The sequence below is a fragment of the Phytophthora sojae genome (genome assembly GCF_000149755.1).
Source record: "Phytophthora sojae unplaced genomic scaffold PHYSOscaffold_9, whole genome shotgun sequence".
NCBI lineage: Eukaryota > Oomycota > Peronosporomycetes > Peronosporales > Peronosporaceae > Phytophthora > Phytophthora sojae.
This window is the reverse complement of record NW_009258123.1, coordinates 1,300,850-1,312,149: the sequence shown is the minus strand read 5'-3', so window position 1 is coordinate 1,312,149 and position 11,300 is coordinate 1,300,850. Positions and strand designations below refer to the sequence as shown.

At 51.8% G+C, this 11,300-nt stretch overlaps 5 protein-coding genes across 5 annotated transcripts; 1 reads left to right on the top strand and 4 right to left on the bottom strand.

Annotated features, from left to right (window-relative positions):
• Positions 1-1,971: 1,971 nt before the first annotated feature.
• On the bottom strand, positions 1,972-2,124 carry PHYSODRAFT_522468 (hypothetical protein; the record flags this gene model as incomplete). The annotated part of the gene is made up of 1 exon (XM_009536392.1): positions 1,972-2,124. A coding segment is annotated over one exon (153 nt), but the record flags the coding sequence as incomplete, so codon positions are not given.
• Positions 2,125-5,301: 3,177 nt separating this feature from the next.
• Positions 5,302-5,715, top strand: PHYSODRAFT_521461 (hypothetical protein; the record flags this gene model as incomplete). The annotated part of the gene is made up of 1 exon (XM_009536391.1): positions 5,302-5,715. A coding segment is annotated over one exon (414 nt), but the record flags the coding sequence as incomplete, so codon positions are not given.
• A 792-nt stretch (positions 5,716-6,507) lies between these two features.
• PHYSODRAFT_410770 (hypothetical protein) lies at positions 6,508-7,005 on the bottom strand (the record flags this gene model as incomplete). The annotated part of the gene is made up of 1 exon (XM_009536390.1): positions 6,508-7,005. A coding segment is annotated over one exon (498 nt), but the record flags the coding sequence as incomplete, so codon positions are not given.
• Positions 7,006-7,095: 90 nt separating this feature from the next.
• Positions 7,096-7,398, bottom strand: PHYSODRAFT_393185 (hypothetical protein; the record flags this gene model as incomplete). Its single annotated transcript, XM_009536389.1, has 1 exon — positions 7,096-7,398. A coding segment is annotated over one exon (303 nt), but the record flags the coding sequence as incomplete, so codon positions are not given.
• Positions 7,399-7,533: 135 nt separating this feature from the next.
• PHYSODRAFT_338544 (multidrug resistance protein ABC superfamily) lies at positions 7,534-11,041 on the bottom strand (the record flags this gene model as incomplete). Its single annotated transcript, XM_009536388.1, has 5 exons — positions 7,534-8,053; positions 8,115-8,494; positions 8,536-10,338; positions 10,384-10,806; positions 10,838-11,041. The coding sequence occupies 5 exons, from the start codon at positions 11,039-11,041 to the stop codon at positions 7,534-7,536; spliced, it is 3,330 nt and encodes a 1,109-aa protein (XP_009534683.1).
• Between the last annotated feature and the right edge of the window lie 259 nt (positions 11,042-11,300).

Below are 11,300 nucleotides of genomic sequence, written 5' to 3'. Positions count from 1 at the left end.
GTATAGTGCAAAAAGCATAACCACCAAGCACTACTATTTTATATAGTATTTTTGTAGAAGGTAACACGCTACCTACGTGCACTGTTTGTAGTATTACTATAGTTTCAAATTTGACTTGAAAATTGTATGGATGTGCTAGTACTATAGTACTATACCTCCGTCAGTGAATTCAGGCAAACTGTCACAACAATTTTGTCAAATCTCAGTGAAAATCACTGATTTATGGAAATTCCTCTGATCCGAGCATAAATACGCACCCTAGGAGCCCATTATCATTCCGCGGCCGGAAGATGCCTAATGACAAAAGTACTGCGCTGTTACCGTGCTCTACTGCCGGAGTGGCGACTGCAGAGATCGATAGACCTCGCGTGATCTAAACCGTGCAACTAGTTCTTTTTTTCTTTTTATGCATCGTCGCCAGCATCTCTGGAGGTGGGTGGCGCCTGTCACGGCGATGATAGGTATCGCATCCATGAACCCCATCAATTGGACCAACGCACCGAGATCGCTTTAATTCGCGGTGCTAACTTCGAGGATGTGAAGAAGCTAGAGAATCTACACATGCAGCTCGCAACGGCAAAGCAAACGATAAGAAGCAAGGGCGAACAAAAGTGGGAAAACGCTGCCAATATGGTCCAGTTTGCAATTGGAGACTACAGATACTATGTAGATGCGTGGAGACGTCGTCGGTCGAAGCTCCGCGCCAAATAGTGTGGCCCACTCGACCGGTAAACACTACCCCGGATTGGGTGTTCGAATCGGAAACCTCCCGACTCGCGGAACCAGAGAAGCCCACGTAAGTAAGCTGAAGTTTTACACCGGGCTTTCATAAAGAATAGACCCGTCATTTTAGAAGGTTCTATCGTGGCTTGTACGCATTTAGCCGTCAAATCCAGTTAGATCGAAAAATAACAATGAATATATAAACAGACCAGCACCCATAATCGATCCTCCTAGCAGAGCCTGATAGACTGAATGCATGTATATGTACCTTATAACTAGCAGCAGGTATTTTTCCTGGGCTCGAAGTGCCAATTCAAACGGAATTTCCAGTAATCTGACGCTAGATCAATCCTGAAGTAAAAAGCTGGTCAAAGCTCAGCCATCAAATCAGGGTTAATGTCAAGATGATGTGCTCGTTTTGTTATTATATCCACTGTGCTTTGCATCTATTTTGACCAAACAGAATAACAAAACTCTGTTTAAAAGTCTGTATTAGATCAACGATCTCTGAAATAGACTCATGATTACGAGTTATAAATTTTAGTTACAAAGTGTCAGGTCGAGATTAAAGAGGCACACGTTCGAAACGAGTACATACTTGCCACCGCTAACTCCGGTACCTTATACAAGGACTCCTGATGGGGTTGTTCGTTTGGTCGCTCAGCACCAGCAGCTGGACTGGAAAATTGCCGTAGTCAGCGGGTACCCCATGGACCCGGTCAGTGGGGTTTGATGCAGTGCTCGCCCCGAGTGCTATCGACGGTAACCACAAAAAAACAATACACAAAATAGAGATCTGGGGAAATGGTGGCTCATCGGATACATTGTGTGTATTGGAGGCACCGCGCAACAACCTGCCTTGGAACCGCCTTCATATCAGACAAGGTGTATTTCGACACAATGTTTGTCGGCTGTGCACCTCAAAAATGACCAATGATGCAAATCTGGAGCTAAGTTCCGGGGCACCAAAAGGTTACCACACTCGGTCCACGTTATCACCCAAGACTTGATCGTCGCCGAGCTTCAAATCTGCTGGAATATCCACGGCCACCGATTGAACTACTATTACCCACTCCTGTGTTGACCATTGAAAAACCGAATCACGGGGGGGGGGGGTCTGCAAGTGATATGAGCAGCTGCCGTGGTGAAATATAACCCTCAGCTAGACAAAAGGTCATGCCAGCCGTTCGAGTCACCGGGATGGCTTGGCTTTCATACATCCGCAAAAGTGACCAGCGATGAAGCTTGTCAGCTTGTCCGCAAACTGCCAAGGATATGGTCGTGGACGCAAAAAATGGAGCGCAAGCTTCTGTGATTAGTATATAGACTGAATCCAGTGGGTCGACGAACTAAATAGCCAGCACACTTGGAGGTCTTCACTATCACAAATGTATCTTTTTTTCACGATCTCCTGCGTTTGGCTCCACCCAAAATGCGCCTCTGACATCATTAGCCGTTTGTGACACCGAGCTCCAAAATTATGTTGAAGTCGTGCGGCGCGTGGGTTAACGCGGCGCTCCAGTGTTCGTCGCTTGTATCAGCGAACTCGCACAAGCGCTTATCAGGATCGGGGTGGCCCAACGTATAATGCAATGCGTTAGTATATCACGGAAATCGTCATTTATGATTTGGGGTAGTTTACGAGTCGGATTACGGAAGATTAAGGGATATTTTACGGGGAGTTCCCTATTTAGTTTTCTGGACATTGTCCCATCAACTAAATTACATGTCGCAACGGGTGGACATGAAATGAGTAGCTAGTCGAGGATACAAGACCATTTGGGAGACGGTGGACATCTTCAGCCGCGCTATTAACGAGTCGTTTGCGACTTCTCACCCAAGCTTGCTCACGTTCCTTGCCGTGATCAAGACCAAGTTCAAAATTATGTTTTCTGCCACTTGTGACCGATCGCGTTTACAGTAATACGCAATAACATACTAATGAGCGCGCCGGAGGAAGACACGGTCATTTTTGTTGCAATTGGACAAACGCTAGCTGAGTTACAAACAAAAACGCTAGCACGGGGTGGCGAAAAGGGTAATGACGAAAGATCATACTGCGTGTTTCGATGACGCTTTGCCTTATAACTCTGCGAAGGTTATTGTGCAATGTTTCGTAGCTTACCGGTTGCTTAGTATAACAAGGTTTTATAGAGTGTTTTTGAGGTGGACCAATTCCGATAGAGAGCATTCATTCACTGACTTTCCGCTTGTAATACTGTTAACAGATCGGCCTATTAACGTTGAACTGCAAGCTTTGGGTACTAGCGATTTTTAAGGGGTTTACATCAAATGTTGATTTGTTGGCCAATCTCGCCAATCTGTTATATTTAATTTAATGTGCTTGACGTCAGGATTGAAGGAATATCACAGCTACAGCTACAACATCAGCAACAACTCGTCGTCAGAAACCGACTCAACACCTACTTCCTCGCAAGTGCTACCAAATCGCAGCTTAGACTGAGCTCGCGTTAGCGTGAACTCAGCCTAATTCTGTGACAAGTCCGAAAACTTTCATTGTGTCAGCTCATATTGAGTGATTTTGACTGCAATAGATGGTTCCAAAACATTTCCGAGAAACGGTGAGCGATCTAGACTACGGAACTTCCTTTGGGATTTCGCACTGAGTGATTTGGACTAGGTACGTCGATCCGCAAAAAAATTCTGTGAGTGATCTAGACTACGGATCCTTCCTTGAAGAAAACGACCACAAACTAAAAGAGGTGGACTCGTCCTCAGTTCAGCTTTTTCGGTCGCCACAGCAGCCAACCCCCCCCCGTGCTCACGGTAAAAAAATATCACCACCTGTACGTCGCCGCGCTACCTACCGAGCCTCGCTTCATCATCTCGCCATCGCTCATGCTATCGTAGGCGCACAGTGCTACATTTGTATTAAACTTCAGCATTATTCTATATTAGTAGCAGCGCGCCAAACACTCTCCGCGCTTTCGTAGATAGATCAAAATCGCTGCAGAAGCCACTTGCATAGCAACTAGAAACCCAGACTGCCCGCTATCCGCAAATACCCTCCTCGGAGAAGTCCTCCTTCATCCAAACATTACAGAGCTGGTACCGTCGTACTTAACGTTTACCCTTAATATCTGGAAACGAATATCCTAGTCAACTAGTTTGCTACTCCACCGAAAACACCTCTACTTTTCCGTGAATTTCAAGAAACCATGCGATTTCTGAGATTATTAAATGACTTTACTTGATTTCAGTATGCGTTTACTTCATGTGCGCCACATATCAGGTGCATAGAATTAATCCTGATTGGGCTGCCCATACTTCGTAACCGAAGCACTATTACTGTAATACTAGAGTCCACCAATGCATGTTGGAGGGGGGGGGGGGGTCCTAACTTCGCGACGCAAAGTATTGGACTCGCCCCTGCCTTGGTGAGGTGAAGCCCAGAAGCATCTCCTACATCTTGGCGAGCAGGTCGTCGTAGTCGTTGTTGAAATATGGGTGACGCTGGAGCATCGACGAGCTGGTCAGCGCTGTGAGATCTTGTGCAACGGGTCGTGGCCTTTGCCACCTAAAGATTGTGCGGCTACGGAGAGCTGCAGAGAGTCGCTGGCAGGAGTATCTGTTAGTAGGATAGGCAAGGGAGATCGAGACTGAGCCTCAGTCTCGAATCTGCCCAGTATATAACAAGTGTCGTTTAGTGTCGTGAATTCCTGTTGTTGTTCGTCCCTTGTGCTGAGCGTGGACGCTCGTTAGCTTGCTTTCACATTTCAACAGGGTTATGAGCCCAAACCTACTGTGTTAGACTCGCTACGTGTGTACAAGGTGCTCGGCATGAGTGGTAGACAGCGCGCGGGTTCCCAACGTTGCACACATGCTGATCAACTAGAACTTGCATGTCCGAGTCATCCGTCGCCGCCATAAATGAAGACAGGGAAGAGGCTTGACGTAACAGCAAGGGATCTCGTGCCGCATCTCGTAGCTTTCGACCTCTTTCAACCGTAAATCAATGTAATAGTCTTTTGCTTAGTCCTGGTTTCCATGCTACAGTAGTAAATAAACACTTTCCGAACCATTATAAGTGGCTTTGGCGTTGCCACCGTTGGCCGCTGAATCGATTGCAACAAATTTCCGGGTGGGCATCGTTAAATATCCCCCACAGTACCAGGCTAGCAAGCCAATATATCAGTACATAGCTTATTTAACTACCTGATAGTAGCCGAAAAAAACTAAAATATCACTCAAACCAACGCTTACTGATTCTCTTATCCACCATATCATCGTCCATAATAAAACCCAACCTGCTCAACATGAATTCAATCAGCTGGACAACGTTAATGGTGATCATGCAGTAAGGCGATCGCTAACTGAGTAAGATGGAATCTGTACTTCCAGCCGACCGATCAAGTGCACGAATTAAGACCGTTTGATACTGAATAGGAAGGTACAAAACATCATTTGGTTATACTTCGGTAGTGTGACCCGTACGACCCAAGGGCATCTCCTGAGCCTGCTTCGCAGCCGCGGCATCTGCCCAGAAATTGCACCGCTATTAGTAAGAAGAAACTGATTCACAACATAACACACGGGAAGTTGAGGATTGTAGCAAGCCATCACGTCATGCGCCCTCGGGCTAACGCGCTGGTGATCAAGATGCTGGGGTCGGGAAACCCTGTTCTAGCCTCCATAGCGTCCCACGCTGTCAAAGCTATCTACACCAAGCTGCTGCGCTTCCCAGCGGATTGGCCCGTGGATCCGTTCGTCGCCGCAGTCGTCCGCGCAAGAAGCACCGACTTTGACCTGGTGCGAGACCAAGTCGCCCTCCTGCACAGTCTCAACATGCCAACACTGGTCGCTTGGTCGCAAACCGACGAGTACATCCAAGAAGAAGTTCCGTTGGAGCTGGAGAGGCTGTGCTCTGGTGGTCCGCGCCTTGCATTTGCGGGTGTAGGGCACAACGTCCAGAAAACGCGTCGACCCGATTGGAGACGCTATCAATGCTTGGATTGCGGATGTGCTGGCTGACAAGTATGTGCTTCCTACCAAGCAAGAGACGCAGTTTCTGCCGTAGCATGAGCGGTAGACGAGCGAAGTCTTCTTGCAATTGACTGGGACAGCAACACCTACTTACCACAAGCAGCAGTAAGCCAAAATCGACCAAACATCGTTCAACAGGAACCACACACTCATTTCTTCCACGTCGTAGTTCTTCTCCCTAACCATTGCGTTCTCTTGTAAACAGCACGCTATGATTTCAGTCACCGACGGCATTGCGATCTACGTGCTTGGATCTCCACGACAGCGCATCCGGGCAAACTCTATGACTCGTTGAAGATCGGGAGCGTCGATGCCATTGGCAAATGCATAGGCTGAGAGCTGAATGGCAGCTGCAAGTGCATCTCCATGACTGAGCGACTTCACTTCACTTTGCTCGTCGTTCTTCTCCTCCGATTCATCATGCTCCTGCAGTGTGTGGGTCGCACGTCGAGACCGCGGAGCTGGCGGTAATTCTTCAGAGAAGGGCATCCATTCCGGTACATTCTCCTCGGCGTTAATATACTCCAGTCCGGTCATCGGTTCATTCGGTTCAACCATCGCGATGATTCTGTCCAAAATCGACGTGTCAACTGGGATCTTTGGCACATTTTGCTGTTGTATCAACAGCACTGTATCTCCCGAAACGATACCGGTATGGGCCCAGCAGTTCCTAATAAAAGGAGGAGGCATGTGCTGCCAGGACTGCACAATGTGCTTCACCGCAGTAAGAAGACCCATTTTTGCTTCGCCATTGCCCAAATTCCTAGTAGAACGTTGGTGGTCCAGAATCCGCTGCACACCAAGCGCCTTAACGTGAATTTTGAACTGCTGGATGATCCCCGCTCGCATCGGCTGGAGGTGGGACGGAGTGTTGGGCGGTAGGAAATACACCCGAACATTCGACAGCTCAAACTCCGTCGTGCCATGACACGGCGCGTTGTCCACCAACAGCAGCACATGGCGATCTTTCATCAGCGCGTTGAAAGCTTGCAGCCAGTCGGTAAAGTTGTCCCCCGTCATCCAGGCTTGAGCATTGGCATAATGTCGCACTGGAATTTGGGTCCCGTCGAGCCCATTTTGCTCGCTGTGGATCACGACGGGCTCCAGCTTCTCGCTGCCGTCCATGTTGCAGCACAGGCCGACTGTCAAATGTTTTGGTCTTTTGGTCTTGCCACCTTGAAGTTTCCGCGGCGGCATCTGGTAAAATAGTCCGGTCTCGTCCAAATTGAACACGTCTCTAGGATTATAGTCGTCGATCAGTCTGCGCAGATTTTTGAGCGCACCAAAAGCGTGGCGCTGCTTGAAGCGGAAGACCCACGATTTGGTCACGGACTGTTGCCCCTGGAGCAACTCGTTGGCTTTTGTGCACAGGACCAAATCGCTCAGATCGCCCAAATCGGGCGAATTGAGCACAAATTGGTACAGTTCCCGCTCCATTTCGGGGAAGCGCCCTTCTTGGTTGCGCTTGGCGTCCGGATTGAGGCTCGAGTCCTGCGGCGCCCGCAAGATGGAGCCGACGGTGGAGCGGCCGAGCAGCACGGAGAAGCGCAACTGCGCCCAGCGGATTATGTCTTCATGGGTCAGGTCCGGGTGCGCGCGGTAGTACAGACGCAGCTCGGCCTTCTGCGCCACGGACAAATGGGTGCGGCGAGGCATACTTTTTGGGCTTTGAAAGGCACAAGGTGCGATTAATGATAGGGGACTTTTGATTGGCCAGGGGATAAGTAAAATGATTTGATTGGTGGAGAGTGATTAACGGGTATTAATAACTGTTAAATGCAGTGTAGCCATAATGAAGACGACACATCAGTACGTTTGTCGGGCAAGTAGCTGCTTGTATCTTCCTCCTGGAAGCTGCATGAGTTCACCATGCGTGCCGATCTCGACAATGACAACCTGTTCCGTCACTGCGATCAAGTTGGCGTTGCGAATCGTGGAGAGCCGATGCGCCACGATGATGGTGGTGCAGCGCTTGGTCTTGAGCAACTTGTTGAGCGACGTCTGCACGATTCGTTCGCTTTCGTTGTCCAGAGCGCTCGTGGCTTCGTCCAGCAGGAGGATACTCGGGTCCCGCAGAATCGCTCGCGCCAATGCAATCCGCTGCTTCTGGCCGCCTGAGAGTTGACCTCCTCGATCGCCAACGTCCGTGTCGAAGCCGTCCGGGAGGTTGCGGACGAACTCGAGCGCGCTTGAGTCTGCAGCGGCTTGAACGATCTCCTCGCGACTCGCAGTGGGTCTACCAAGCGCGATATTCTCAGCAATGGCTCCGGCGAAGAGTACAGGCTCTTGACTCACGAGCGAGATGCGGTCGCGAAGCCACGGAAGGCTCAGTTGACGCAAATCCACGCCGTCCAACGTAAATCTTCGCTTCCGGTCGGGACGGGTACGCGAAGTGCACGTCGTGGAATTCCAGCTCCCCGTTCACGGATAAAAAGGTGCGACCAGAAGAAGACATGACGTCGATGGCCGGTACTCGATCGATGACTTGGAAGATGTTCTCTGCTGATTGCTGGGCTTTCGTCGGGTCTGTCGCTCCCTGCGCTGCAGAGCCGATGGAGAAGGAGCTGAGCGAGAAGACCATGAGCATGTCTTCGAACGTGATGGTGCCGCGCGGAATCCACCGAGAACTGACGTAGAACAGCAGAGCGGCGACGAGCAGCATGGAACCGAGAGAGAAGCCGAACGCAGCCCCAGCAACGAGGCCAGCGCGCAGATCCGTCTCCTTTGAAGTATCGAGCAGCTGCTTGTACTTGGCGTTCAAGTTCTTCTCCATGCTGAGAGACGCCACGGTGTACGAATCGAGTCGACTGCGTTGGTGAACAGCGCACCGGCCTCTGCATCCGCGTCGTTATTTTTCTTGGACGTCGAGTCCCCGTCGGCCACGGACTTGTTGACCATAAAGGAGGAGATCGTAAGCACTGGAGCCACGGCCAGGAAGACGAGCGTCATCTGCCAGCTGAAGAAGAAGCAGACAGCGAAGACGATGCCCAGCGTCGTCACGTTCACGACCAACCGATTAAGCGACTCGGACGTCATAGCCTGTAGCGTCGCTGCGTCGGTGGACAACCGAGAGAGAAGAGCTCCCGAGGCATTCTCCGACTTGTCGAACCACCCGATATCCTGACGCAACATTGCGGTGAATGCAGCGAGGCGAACGCGAGCTACCAATCTCTCGGAAGCTACGGCGAAGCAGTAGTGCTGTAGCAATTTTGAGATACCATAGACGAACCCCAGAGCGACGAAGCTCAGCGACCAGTACCGCGCATCGTGGACCATTTCATGCTCCGTCTTGTCATAGTCGAAGAAGAGCACCGTGATCTTGGCCATCATGACACCCCATGCCGGGAATACTGCGGAGTTGAGCACGGCACCCACACCTCCAGCTACCAAGAAGGCCCATTCCGGTGAAGCCATCTTCCTCACCCGAGACAGCACCGTGGCAGATTGATCAGGAGCCCCCACACACTCGACCTTGTCGTTTGAAGACTCCGTGGCAGCGCTGGTCTGGACCGAATTGGGCATGTCGAGCTCTCTTGGCGCTCTCGAGGCAACTACATCGCTGTCAGCATGAGCCGGTGAGCTCTGAGACTCGACCAAATGGCGATAGTGTCCGTTGGGTATCTCCATGAGCTCGTCGTGCGTCCCGATCTCGACGATTGATCCGTTGTTGTGTACCGCAATACGGTCCGCGTTTCGGATGGTTGAAAGTCGATGCGCGATGACGATTGTGGTGCGCTTGGACGAAGCCAGGAGCTGATCCAGAGACTGTTGAACGACGTACTCGCTCTCCGTGTCCAATGCGCTTGTCGCTTCATCCAGCAGCGGGTTTTTCACGATGGCTCGGGCGAAGGCGATACGTTGCTTCTGCCCACCCGACAACCGCGTCCCGCGCTCCCCCACTTCGGTATCAAAGCCCCGAGGAAGCGCCTGAATGAACTCCAGCGCGTTCGACATCTTGGCGGCGTGAACGACCTGGTCATCCGATGCTGACGGCGCTCCATAGCGGATATTCTCCATACTCGTCGTCGGAAACAGCACTGGTTCTTGACCAACGAGCCCAATCTGCGGACGGAGCCAATTGACGTTCAATCCACGAACATCCTCCCCATCGACGCTCACTACGCCGCTCAAGGGATCATAAAAGCGCTCCAGCAGAGCGACAATGGTGCTCTTCCCGCTTCCACTGGGTCCTACAAGCGCCACGGTCTCCCCCGCTCCGATCGTTAGCGAATAATTGCTGCACACTTGAACGTCCGGACGAGAGGGATACGCGAACGTCACGTCCTTGATCTCGATCTCACCCGATACGTTCTCCAGCGTCTTGCCCTCGGTACTCAGCGGATCGATCAGAGACCCTCGACGAATTGTCTCGAAGATGTTGTACGCAGCAGCTCGAGCAGCTACGAGAGCCTCGATACTCGGCGCCGCTTGCCCGATTGCCATGGACCCCGTCAAGACTGCTGCAAATACCACAACAACGCGTCCTCCGTCGTAACACCCGGAGCCAACGCACTTGTCACCATCAAGCTGGTCGTTGGCGACCTTGTACGCGCCGTAGAACATGCCAACCGCATACGTGCAGAGCATAGTGAAGAACATGAGTCCGGTGCCCTATCCAACTGCCAACCCTTTGCTGATCCCCGCTCGGGTTGCCACGTCCAAGGCGCTCGCGTACTTGTCGATGAAGTGTCTGCAGGCGTTGAACGTGTGGACCGTCCGCACATTACTCAGCGATTCTTGAGCGATCGCGCCGGCCTGGCCGTAGGCCTCGATCCCGGTCTGCGTGTCCTTGGTCAGCACCTTCATGGACAGGAACGGCATCAGGGCCAGCAGAATGAGCGCCAAGTCCCAGCCTTTGATGAACCCGATGACGACTCCAGTCACCGCCATGGACAGGTTGCGAATCCCATCGCTGATCTTGCGGCCCATGCCTTCTTCAAGCTTCACTGCCGCCTCCACAATCCGCGTGGACAACTGCATGGGCTCGTTCACGTCGAACCAGCCGATCTCCTTCGCCAGAATCGAGCTCATGTAGGCGCCGCGGATTCGCTTCACTTGGCGCGACGCTGTCGTGGACCACTTGGAGGAACCCAGCGACCATAGCGACGACCGCGACGTAGACGTAGTTGAGCACAGCGTCGTCCACCTTGCCGGTGATACTGGAAGAAGAGTCCGACGGGTTCATGCCGTTCAACACGTCTCCGATGAGAACGATATGCAGCGGTTGAGCCATCCCTGCCGCTGCGGCGCCCAGTGTACCGGCGATCATGAGCATGCGGTCCTTGTCGTCAGCGAACGACAACAACTCGCCCATGGACACGAGCTTCGCATCTTCCTTGACATCGGTGGGCCGGTCTTCAAGGGTGGTGACTTCGCTGCCGTCACGGAGTCGCTCCTTCTCGCCCCTCGGACCCTTGGTCTATGGGAGATTCGGGGGCCGACAGGCCCCCGAACTCCGATAAATTAGGTGAGATCTCCGAACTCCGGCCGCAGCCCCGGAGGGGCGCAGCCGTTTTCCCTTTATCTACCGAGAACTTGTAGCTGAGGAGTTCGCAGTAAGCATGGCCTTGTCA